At 39.8% G+C, this 12,874-nt stretch overlaps 1 protein-coding gene across 1 annotated transcript; it reads left to right on the top strand.

Annotated features, from left to right (window-relative positions):
- The first annotated feature begins 1,117 nt into the window (after positions 1-1,117).
- Positions 1,118-12,373, top strand: lrrc8da (leucine rich repeat containing 8 VRAC subunit Da). The gene is made up of 2 exons (XM_032564803.1): positions 1,118-2,053; positions 6,900-12,373. The coding sequence occupies exon 2, from the start codon at positions 6,902-6,904 to the stop codon at positions 9,440-9,442; it is 2,541 nt and encodes an 846-aa protein (XP_032420694.1). The 5' UTR covers positions 1,118-2,053; positions 6,900-6,901; the 3' UTR covers positions 9,443-12,373.
- Positions 12,374-12,874: the final 501 nt, after the last annotated feature.

Below are 12,874 nucleotides of genomic sequence, written 5' to 3'. Positions count from 1 at the left end.
TTACCTTACTTAAATGCACTCAGGGATAAATCGCTCAATTTGTGGAGACATGTGGAAATGTTTGGCCATAATAACCATCATTACCTTTGGAGGAAAATGGGAAAAGACTGCAAGCCTGAGAGCAACACCTCAACAGTGAAGAACGGGGGAATGGTGTTTTTTTGTACGACAGTTTTGTTGCAGGCGGGTATTTCACCCAATAGATGGTATCAAGAGGAAATACTGTTATGTCAAAATACTGTCGACATCTTGAGACGTCAACCACGAAGTTAAACGGATCTTTCGAATCGACAATGATCTAAAGCATACTGCAAAATTTGTTACAACGTTGCTGAAGCACAATTAATGTGTTTTGTGGTGGCCATCACAAAGTCCTTATCTCAACTCCACAGAAACTGTGGGTAGGGCTAAAAGGGTGTGTGAGCAAAGCGGCCCACAACATTGACTCAGTAACAACAGTCCTGTCAAGAAAGGGACAAAATTCCAGGAAACCTGTTAGAAACTTGTGGAGGATAAGCAAAAGGTTTCAGTTTAACATGCAGTTCTCCAAAAACTAAGGAAATGTGACCAATTCTGATGTTGCTTTAAAATTGTACTATTAAATTATCTCTCATTCTGAGCAAATAGAAACAACATTGGTATTCCTTTAGGAGCTAAAACAGGAAAAGTTTAATTGATTGAATGTCAGACAGTAGGAGTCTTTTTATTTTCATACAAATTGTATGTAAATATCATTGTATGCAGAATACTGCATCTGCTTTGTCTAGTTAGTTATTCACCCCAAAGGCTCATCAACCACCTCAGTGTGTGATCTCACATGCTGAGTCTAGCTTCTACTTTTCTTTCCTTCTTTCGTCATTATTTTCTTCCCCTTCTCTGTTCTCCCACTGCAGCCTACAGAGGCAGTGAGAGAAAGCAGACTGGCAGCAGGCAGCAGCCCGGTACCGGTTGAAACCTGTTTGGCTTGCAACTGAGAAGACACTTCCTCCGCCCAGTGCATCATCAACCAAAACCAGAAAGAACTGGAAGTTATGCTGCAGTAAACAAAAATAAACAAAATAAATAAATAAAATAAAAAAGACAGAAAGAATATACAACTTAACACAGTTTGTTATTTCTGAGTTAGGAGATTTTGAGCAAAAGTCTTACAAGAGGAGGAAATATGATGCTGCGTTCATGTTCTAAAAGGGAAAGGGAGTTATACATATAGATAAAACCTCAATTTATATTGAATCTGTTTCTCGGTTTATCATTCATCTGCTTTGTGAACTTACTGGGAGGTTAGTTATTTTCGCACACTTGCCAGAAAAATTATTAAACTCCTTACAAATCTGTTCCTCGAAGAACAAAAAGCGCTGTTCGTTATATTGTGTTCAAAACACTTTTTTACCCATGGTTCCATGGTCTGATATAGGCTACTTCCCGAATTTCCTAAAGCAGTTTTTGGATCCTCTCAGTTATCCATTTTATGTTTGGAATCTTAATTTAAGTTGTATTAATTTTTCCACATGTAAAATTTCGATTATAAATCGTGCTCCTTGAGGCTCCAACAGTTTTATTTATTAATTTATTAGCAAATAACTTACAAATAGCACAGAGATTTGTTGCGTTTCAATGATTGTTCAGAAATTGTCCCTTTTCCCCCCCACCATGGTCAGTAAACGCAGCATTTGACAACTAGTAGGCGGCGACTACTGGAACTTGCTCTTATCTAGTCGACCAATAGGAAAGGCCCGTTAAACCCACAAACAGCGCTGAGCGCGGCTCCATATTGGATCGGATTTCGTCTGAGAAACACATTGCTCGGGTGGGCATATTATCTAATACACCGACAAGAAGCTCACTGTACGCCTAGGCATGAGGACTAACAGCCGGCAAATACCGCTGTCACGCACAAACCTCCGGGACTCTGCTTCTCTGAGCGGCGTCATTGTCTCCGCGGACGCTGTTATTAACGGCGCTTAGAAATTAGGTTAACCACGCACCTGAGGAGCGGCTGAAAAAGTGGCATGCAGAGTGAGGAAGAAACACTTGGACTGAGATAACGTTGACAGTAAGTATATTTCCCTCTACAAAAACATATAAACTAACAATAAAGTATGTTTCAGTGACACACCTGATTTATTAAGGCCCAAAATACATGGTGACGCTTCACTTTAACATGTCTAATCAGGTTACCTGACCTTCTGAGGCAGAGTGAGGGGTAAAACTGCGGCGTTCAAGAACTGGCTGGAAAGGTCAAGTTTTTCCATCAACGGAGCATGGGGGAAAAAAAAACAATAAAATTTTCTTTTAGGATATTTAAAGGATATGTAGAAAAATGCCTCGTGATGTCCAGCAGCATACACTCGCCGGTGGCCATCTTAGAAGTTACAGTTTATCTCTGAACTTGACTTGCTGTCCCGCTACTGTCACGTGGGAGCTGCAGTTTTGCTTATTGTCTTTTTGTTGTTTCTTCAAAGGTTAACCAAGAAGGCTTGTTCCGCCTTTTTTCTAGACACATGCGACACTTGCTAAGACGCAATGAGAATTGAAAGTTGCTCATGAAGCATGTCGGATCTGTTCAGTCAATATTGTAGTTTACAAACCAGCTACTGGGCAAATGGATAGAGGGAAACTCTCTGTTTGAGACATTTTAAAGATGTTAATGTTCTCTTCCTTAAGGAAGAAGAACTTTACATCAGATGACATCATAGAAAACCAAAAATTGATATCACCCAGGGAAAGCCTAGTATGTGTATCTCTTATTTTCTCCATCCATTTACTTGAACTCTGTGTAGCTGCAAGAAAGCCTTTTGAGTTGTAAATTTGGCAACAATAAAACATATGCAACGGGTTTGTGAAGAGGACCAGGGCAGTCTGGAAAGGTCGCATATAAAGATCTTGTTTCTTGCAGGATTGGTTTGGCTCTTGTTTTCATGTGGCTGAAATGATTGCCTGTCAAATATACTCCAATTGATCTCAATCCCACCAGTTGGCCACAACATGCATCTACAATATAAGCTATACCATTACCATCAGTCAACTCCACAGTGCAGAAGTTAGAAAGAAATCCCATCGCCTGGCAATCGAAGATGGAAGGTATTTGATAAAGCTAAACTGGTAGGAATTTTAACTGCATGCAGTGCCACTTGTTCTAGAAAATCCTGTAACTATTAGGAGTTCACAGATGAATTGACATTAATTTTATAATATTGATGTTTGGCTTAATTATGTGAAACCTATTTTATCAACCGATCTTATCTATCTCAGCAAACGTCTGAAAATTAACCAGTGTCCCCTATTGCTCTTCTGTCAGAGAGAAAGAGGCAGACCCAGCCACCAGGTCATGTCTGCACATGTGCAATTCAAATAATCACCGCACTGTTGGAAACTCAGCAACTTTGTTGTCATATTTAGCAACTTTTTAGACAAGAAAAATTAGTATCGGTCAAAATTGGAATCAGCGAGTCGAGCTTTTTGAAGGTTGGTGATTGGCGGGAAAACTGCAACCAGTGCATCCCTGCCAAATATGCTACATACCAATCAGAAGAAAAAATTCAAAATTACCAGTTTAAATTCTAAACATGATCATAACTGCTAACTTTTATTCCAGCTTTGTCTCTGGCTGAGTTCAATAAGCGCTTTGGGCCACTAGGGTCAAACATATCAGGTTCATCCAACTTAAATTCAAAGGTAGTTGACACTTTTGACTTGCAGAATTAGCTGATCTGTCTTTTTTTTGTGGTACTTCTGATGATATTAATTCAAATGCACACAAAGCAGACTTGGGTCTTTTTCTACAAGTGTGCTTCTTTAAAAAAACTTTTTATTGAAATAAAATATTGTAGGGGAAATCAGCACAACTTTACACAACAATGTTTTTATAGTCAGTGTTTGAATAAATCTGTACCTCTCCGCAGTGTCTTTAAATTGAATGAAACAAACTAGCGTTCTGCGTCCAGTTTATACTAACAATCAATATGCAGGCCTGACGACGTTGTGGCCTGAGGAAGAGTAATGCCAGGACTTCTCCTGCTGGCAAATCCAATTTTCCCCCGTTCTCAGGTGGTGGAGGACAGGTCTTGAAAGCATCAAGTGTTTCAACATGTCATGGTTTAAAAAAACAAAAAACAAGGTGTTGACATCAGTGATCTCTGCAGTTTATTCAGGATTTGACTGAGTCAGCAACCACAGTTCTGAAGCCCTAGAAGAATGAAAAATACACAATATACCTCTATCTTAGATGGACTCTTTACAGTCACTCATATTTAATTAAGTTTAATTGTGTTAGTCTATTAATCAGATACTAAATTACCTAGGAGTTCTTTTACGTTTTGCACCATGAATTTTGGTAAAATCTTAACCCTGTTGGCGACAAACACTCCAAGGAAAAATACTTCAGGCTTTGTTGTTTTAATTGATACTGCTATTGCACAGGCAAGTCTGAAATATTTACAACATATGTTTTAGAACAAGTAGTGCTTTGTCATCACCCGTTGACTGGAAAATCCCTTTGCTGCAGTCCCAGGGACTGTTATCCCTTGTGCATAAGAAAACAGTGTTGGAATGTAAACAGTATTAGAAAATGAACAAGAACAATTTTTTTTTTAAAAAACAAACACTGTTTTTATTATTGCCCTACAGAATCACTCTGACACACAGTCCCAGAGGCTTCTGTCTCTCTTTTTGTAATAAGGAGTCTTTATTAGAAATTGATCTTAAGAATTAAGAACTTTCCAGCAGCCACTGCTTTTTCAAATAAAGCTAAATACTTTACTGCTACATCGCTTTTCCAGTCAGCTTGCGTTCCCTGTTTAACCATAAGAAAATATTGTATTCATGTATGTTGTCATAATTGCTCAAAATTATTTTCTTATAATCTAAAATATTTGATTTATTATTTATGGAAAGTGCATGCAGAGTTTATAGTTTCTTTAGCGGTCCCCAAATTATGTGTTATATTACAAATCTATACTACTGCTACTTGTCCACATTCCGTTTTTGCCTACTGTGTCAAAAAAGCTTCAAACCCCAAATTCCAAATTACTTTTAGAATCTTCTTCACATCATGTCTGTCCTGTATATCAGTCTTAAAATACATCTGTAAGCTGGTTTAAATATTTGTTTGTATTGCCCAACCTACCTCAGATATGGTAGATTTAGTTGGTATGATAACTAAATCTTATTTTTGTCTCCCCAGTCCTGCTTTCATGAGCCGCATATAATTCAGCCTAGTCTGACCACTAGGAGGTGCCAGAACACCTCTAACTAAAGTCTTGGTATTAGAGGCATATATCAGCCTCTGTGTGTCTTCAGAGGAATGATGCTAATTTGTGACACTCATCCAGAAGAGCTTATGGGCTACATGACGTTAAGCTGTTAGCTCTAAAAGATGCTGTACTTGCTAATGTTAAGGTAATTATATGGACATACAATTAAAGCTACATGACCATAAAGTTACAGAGAGATTTATTTTTGACTTGACATAAAAAATAAAAAAAAATCACACAAACTAATCTAAAGAAAAATACTGTGAGCATAGTGAACATGCCTCGATAACTAAATTAGGATTGACTTTCAGGCATTCGGTAAATGAAACAGGTGAGCCAAATGGCTGAGTGGATCAGAGGAGAAGAGTTTGGGGTGGAGGGTGTGGGTTTTGGGTAAGACTTTGTAACATGTCTGGATTCAGCAAAATCGTGACCCAACACGATTTGGGTCACAACACTTAAACGTTGTGAAGTAGGATTGAAAACCTTGGTGACAGGAAGTGAAAGTTCAGTGCAGCAGACCATAGTGCAATTATGGCACAGCCTCCTACTCAGTGGTGCCATTGGTTACTCATTTGCAGCCTGTTTTGCTCTGATGAAATAAGACTCCAGCAGCTAGGGCAAGGAGCAACAGTGTGGCACTCCACTTTTCTCACTCTGCTGTTAAATGGACCAGAGTTTAAGCTTGCTTTTACCAGAAACCTCCATTGAATTGTATTTTAATAACTTCCTTCTTTTGTGTCTTAAAGAATAGTTATGACGTTTAGGTCTAAGCTTTCAGAATGTGTTTATATATTGAGACATTATGACCGGTGTCGAGGGAATTATGGTGTTTTTGTGTTGGTAGAAACATGTCGTAACTCATTCTCAATGTTGTACGTTTGCCATGTTTGTAATTTAAGCTACTTCTACTTTATTTGGCAGTTATTATTATAATTGTCACAATCAATGGCAGGTTCAAACAACCTCTGTTTTCTCTTTGACCTATTGAGTATTGGGGTTTTATTCCATTTATCTCTTTGGATTTGCAAACTTCCTGTTCTCAAGCAAATGTTAATACATGTATTTAACAGCATTTAATGGCAACAAAAATCATTCCATGTCTGAATAAAGACATGTTACAAAGTCTTACACAAAACCCACACCCTTTCCTTGACCTAAGCTCAAGCTTCACACCATTATGTTTTTAAGGGGGAAAAAATAAGGAAGCATTTCAGAAAGAAAATAATCAAGATACTAGATCTGCTGCATCTGTTTGACTCCAGGCAGCCCTGGTTTATAGCTTGTTGTTCTTTCAAATTATTGGGATTGATGGATTTGTGTGCCTTGGTTACCTAGGGAGCGGGTGTAAACTTCTTATGTTGTCTTTTTTTAGTCAACATTTACTAATTCAGGTACATTTCAACGCTAAGGATAAATTGCATAATGTAAAAAAGGCAAATTGTGAGTTCTTTATACAATTTTTCAATATCTAATTTAGATTTAACTATTTGGATAAAATCCCCAATTTAAAAAAAATGTTTGTAAAATAAAGAACTCAACTACAATTCACATCAGTGACTCTGAAATGTTACATTTTTACCTAAATGAAGAAACAGATATTTTATGATCTAAATAAGATAATGTCTTCTTTTTTTTCCATTGCAGTAATGTTTACGCTCACAGAGGTTGCATCCCTGAACGACATCCAGCCGACGTATCGCATCTTAAAGCCATGGTGGGACGTCTTGATGGACTACCTGGGCCTGGTCATGCTCATGTTGGCCATATTTGCAATGACCATGCAAATCACCAAGGACCAAGTCGCTTGCCTTCCTTGTCCTGAAGAAACGGGTGGGGTTTCAGAAACTGAAGCTAATCTGTACTCCACCCAAAAAGGATCCTCTGCAACACCCACCGGAGCCCCTGTTACACCTACAATCCATTCGGGCACTACAGCGCAGTCCAACAAAGCCATCACTGGTATTCTCACGACGCATCGGCCCGGAACAGCAGAACAGAAAACAAATCCCCAACCTGAACCAAGAGGGGTTAAAACCAACCTGGACTTTCAACAATATGTCTTTATCAACCAAATGTGTTACCATGATGCCTTACCCTGGTCTTCCAAGTACTTTCCATACCTTACACTTATTCACACCATTATTCTCATGGTAAGTAGCAATTTCTGGTTTAAATACCCCAAGACAAGTTCAAAGATTGAGCATTTTGTCTCCATTCTGGGTCGGTGTTTTGAGTCGCCTTGGACAACGAAAGCTTTGTCTGAAACGGCGTGTGAGGACTCTGAGGAGAACAAACAGAGGTTGACAGGCAGTTCCTCAGGACCAAAGCAGGTGTCTTTAGAGGGGAAGGATGAAAGTCCCGACACCAACCCATCCACACCAATGCTTGGGATCAAGGTTTCTGCAGACAAACCCATTGCAGAGGTCCCAAGCAGCATGACCATCCTGGATAAAAAGGACGGAGAGCAGGCCAAAGCCCTATTTGAGAAGGTGCGAAAGTTCCGAGCCCACGTGGAAGACAGTGATTTCATTTACAGGCTCTATGTCGCTCAAACCTCTGTCAAAACTGTTAAGTTTATATTGATTCTGTCCTACACTTCCACCTTGGTTAAAATAGAATTCAAGCATTATTGTGAACCAGACATAGAACAGCTAACAGGCTATAAAAAATTCTACTGTACACACAACTTGGCTTTCATGCTGAACAAGCTGCTCTTTACCTACATGGTGTTGATCGTAATCTATGGAATGACATGCCTATACTCCCTGTTTTGGGTGTTCCGACGCCCTCTGAAAGAGTATTCCTTCGAAAAGGTGAGAGAAGAGAGCAGCTTCAGTGATATTCCGGATGTCAAGAACGACTTCGCGTTTCTACTGCACATGGTCGACCAGTACGATCAGCTTCACTCTAAGCGCTTCGGCATCTTCCTGTCGGAGGTCAGCGAAAACAAGTTGAGGGAGATCAGCCTCAATCACGAGTGGACATTTGAAAAACTAAAGCAGCATGTCACGCGCAATGTACACGACCAGCAGGAGCTGCACCTCTTCATGCTGTCCGGCCTGCCGAACGCTGTGTTTGACCTGACGGACCTAGAAGTGCTGAAGCTGGAGCTGATTCCCGAGGTGAGATTTTCCGCCAAGGTTTCTCAGATGACCAGCATGCAGGAGCTGCATCTGTGCCATTGTCCGGCCAAAGTGGAGCAAACCGGCTTTGCCTTCCTACGGGATAACCTTCGCCGCCTGCACGTCAAGTTCACGGACGTCGCAGAGATCCCGCCTTGGGTCTACTTGCTGCGGAGTCTGAGAGAGCTGTACCTAATGGGGAACTTGAACTCAGAAAACAACAAAATGATCGGCCTGGAGTCCATGAGGGATTTGAGGCATCTGAAGACGCTATGCCTGAAGAGCAATCTCACGAAGATGCCGACGAACATCACAGAGCTCTCCCCGCATCTCCTCCGACTAGTGGTGCACAACGATGGGACGAAACTGCTGGTGCTGAACAGTCTGAAGAAAATGACGAGCCTCATTGAGCTAGAGCTGAACAACTGTGAACTGGAAAGGATCCCTCATGCCATCTTTAGCCTGACCAACCTGCAGGAACTCGACTTGAAGTCCAACAACATCAGAACTATAGAAGAGATCATCAGCTTCCAGCATCTCAGGAGGCTGACGTGCCTAAAGCTCTGGCACAACAAAATCATCACCATCCCAGCATCCATCGGTCACGTCAAGTCCCTGGAATCTCTCCACCTTTCCCACAATAAACTGGAGTCCCTTCCTTCAGCCTTGTTTACTCTTCCCAAGCTGCGATACTTGGACGTGGCCCACAACTCCATCACAGTGCTTCCACCTGACGTGGGCCTCCTCAACAACCTCCAGCATCTGGCCATTAACTCAAACAAGTTGGAAGCCCTGCCCAAACCTCTCTTCAGATGCACCAAGCTGAAGGTGCTTTGTCTAGGTCACAACGCGCTCACCAGTCTGCCAGAGACCGTGGGTCAACTGGTGCAGCTCACGCAACTGGAGCTCAGAGGGAACTGCCTGGACAGACTGCCCGTCCAGTTGGGAAGCTGCCGGCTGCTGCTGAAGAACGGCCTCAACGTGGAGGACCATCTTTTTGACACCCTGCCGGTGGAAGTTAAAGAGAGCATCAGCAGAGAAACAAATGTTTCCTTTAGTGCCTAATAAAACAAGTTCCATCTGAAAGACACAACTACATTTCTGGAAATGTTTGCAGAAACGGGGAAACAAATTTATTATTTACAAAAATGAATTCATTTACTTGATCATTTCAGAGGATAAAATTGGTTGCTAACATTAACATTAGGGGTGCACCGATAAATCAGCCCTGATTTCCTTAATTTTGGGAGATCGGTGATTCTCCGACACTTGCATCTGAAGTAAGTCGATCTTATCTACCTCGGCAAAGGTCTAGAACTCAACCACTGTCCTCTTGAGACGTTTGACTGACAGACCGGCCCACCAGGCAGTTAATAGTCAGGTCTCTGTTGCCAACTCGGCGACTTTCTTGCTATATATTTAGCAACATCTGAGACTCAAAAATCGGTATCGGCCAAGATTGTCATCAGCAAGTCGAGCTTTTTAAAGATCTATAATCAGCAATTGACCTGAAAACTGCAATCGGTGCACCCCTGGTTAATATAGCTTCAAAGAGTCATTTTTGTTAGCTGGTGCAATGACAGGCAAAAGTATTCTTAAAGTTTTAAGATTTTGTTCTCCCGTTAAATTTATATTAAGATCTTAAGTGATCGACCAACACAGAGTAATGTATGAGTATTTAGTAAAAGATAAAGGAGACTGAATTTTTTTTGTACATTTTTTGTAAACATATGCAATTTACATGAGAAATGGTCATGGAGACCATTTGTCTCCATGAATGGATACCAAGTGTTAGCTTTTTATTACGGATGCACCATATATTGGCATTAACTGAGCCGATATCAGATTAAATACAGAGCATGAACATCATCATCAGTCCTGACACAATATGTTTAAGGTCATTGTTTTGCTGCCCCAGAATCGAGTGTTTTCCATCTCCAACAGGATTTTCTCCAGATTAATTACTAACAATAAAATATACATGTGACTGACTGGGACTCCTTGCTTGGCCTGTCAGTTTGGGTTGAAATCCATGTCTAGGTAGGTTTGCAATTGTGCCACGCCATGCTCCTTTCCAAATGAAGAATTGATTGAAGCTCTGTGAGATGTTAAAGGTTTGGGATATTGATGTAGAAATTGTTTAAATTTGTCATCGTTCTCCCTGACCAGTCTGTGTTTCTTGGTCTCCAGGATACTTTGTTTGCCAATAAACCTCGGAGGTCTTCACAGACCCCCTGCATTTATGCTTGAATAAAATTGCAGGTAGACATTGTTGTTAATTAGTTGGCGTCAGAAAGCAGGTGGTTGCATTAGACATTATTTAGGGGTCTCAAAGTGAAGGGAGCTGAATACAAACGCCTGCCATCCTTTTCAGAGTTTTAATGAAAGATAGTGAAAATCATGCACTGTTTTATATCATCATGCATGTACTATAATTTAGGAAGATGAGCTACGGCTGTTCACATTTTAAAACACTGTGGAAAGTGGTGAGAATTTATTGCAGTATTTTTAATTGGAGTAGATTTAATAGTGATTATGTTTTCTCTTTGGAACCGTACAAATGTAAATACAGCACCTAAAATTAAAACTTTGTCCCATCAGGTTACTTCAGTGATTTTACTGCAGAACAGGGATCAGAACTTCTTTTATTTATTTATTTGTTACTTGTATCTATTAAAGCTGCCATGGAACCAAGAGTAGAACAAATGATGAAAGTAAAACCATTTGTCTCCATGAATGGATACCAAGTGTTAGCTTTGCATTATGCACCATATATTGGCATTACCTTGGCCGATATTAATAAGTGATGTTTTTCCTTGTTGCCGTTTGTGTGTGTGTGTGTGTGTGTTTCTTGAGGGGAAGATTGGCCATGTGACGTTCGGTCATGTGTCAAAAGGGCAGGGAAATATATTGGGTAAATATCGGTTATCGGCCATAAAAACAAGATATCAGGTAACCATATAAGTCCAAATTTTCATATCTGTGCATCCCATTTTTGTGGTTTCAAACATTGCTAGAAATTAATTCTTTTGATGATGATTTAAAAAAAAAAGATCTGATAGACAAATTCCTATTGTGTTTCATTTTAATGCACTATGTGTTGGTCCATCACATAAAATCCTAATGGAATACACTGAATCTGGTGGTAATAACGAGACAGAATGTAAAGCAATTCAAAAGGTGGAAGTAGTTTTGCATTTCATTTTTTTTGTTCATAGCTTTTAAGTCATTGTGGGGGGAAAGCCCCACAAATGTAACTTTGTTATTCTCTTTTAACCAAAACCATTTGCTCCAGTGATTAAATGTAGATTTGTTTTAATAGTCTTTGTAGATGCTCAGGTATAATTGTAACCATGGGGAATAATCTTTTTTGTTTTGTTTTGTTGCCTTAACTGCTGCTATATTTGTTTTTCCACAGCAAAAGACCAAAAATGAAATGGAATGTTTTCTTGTCTGTCTGCTTTGGCAGAGCATTTTTATTTTAAAATCTCTTCTAGAAGTCAAACACAAAATAGAATAAAAAAATCTCAGCCCTCCTATCTAGGTGGTTCTATCTGGTTTCTCATATTTTCTTCATGCGTATTTCTGTAGCGGACTGAATGACCTTAGAGTTGTAAAACTCAGCACCAGAAAAATACCTTTACCTCACTGTTGTAGAGATTGTACACTAAGGCCTCTGTGGTTTGTACCTAAAAGCTTTATGATGTAAAAACAAATTATGAATGTCGCTTACTGATGACGTGTGTGTAGACTGAGAGCTGATAAAAGGGAAACGTGTTGGCTCTACCTTTTTAAATCGTGTTTCAATATTTTAGCCTGTGATTGAGAATGATCATTAGCTCACTCACCTACTGATGATGATGATGTCTGCCTTCATTCTTTAAGTGTACCTCTTTGTAACCCTTTAAGTGTTCTTCAGAGCTCATGTATCATGTTAGTCATCTCATGCTGCAATTTTATTTGGCAATAAAAAGAAAATCTACAACATTGTCTGAACATTATTGATCTTCCTCATTTGAGTTATACCCAACATTAGGCTGTGGACGGAATAGAACATTGCCATTTACTCTTTACTGAAATATGCATACAAACTATTTTAGCCCTTAAACCAGAGGTGTCAAACTCCAGTCCTCAAGGGCCGCTGTCCTGCAGTTTTTAGATGTGCCACAGGTACAAAACACAGGAATGAAACGGCTTAATGACCTCCTCCTTGTGTAGATCAGTTCTCCAGAGCCTTAATGACCTAATTATTCTATTCAGGTGGTGCAGCAGAGGCAGCTCTAAAAGTTGCAGGGCAGTGGCCCTCCAGGACTGGAGTTTGACACCTGTGTCCTAAACCTATTGTGTTGCTGTGGCTTAAATTCATTCATCTGTTGATGTAAAAACTTTTTCTTTATTTATTTTTAAGTTTTTTACACAATTGTCTAAACTGTCACAATGTTGTCTGCTAATGGTAGAGAAATGACTCGCCATTAGCAATGACTTTATCTGTCGGTG

Source organism: Xiphophorus hellerii, chromosome 6, assembly GCF_003331165.1.
Source record: "Xiphophorus hellerii strain 12219 chromosome 6, Xiphophorus_hellerii-4.1, whole genome shotgun sequence".
Classification (NCBI taxonomy): domain Eukaryota; kingdom Metazoa; phylum Chordata; class Actinopteri; order Cyprinodontiformes; family Poeciliidae; genus Xiphophorus; species Xiphophorus hellerii.
This window is presented reverse-complemented; position numbering and strand designations above follow the sequence as displayed.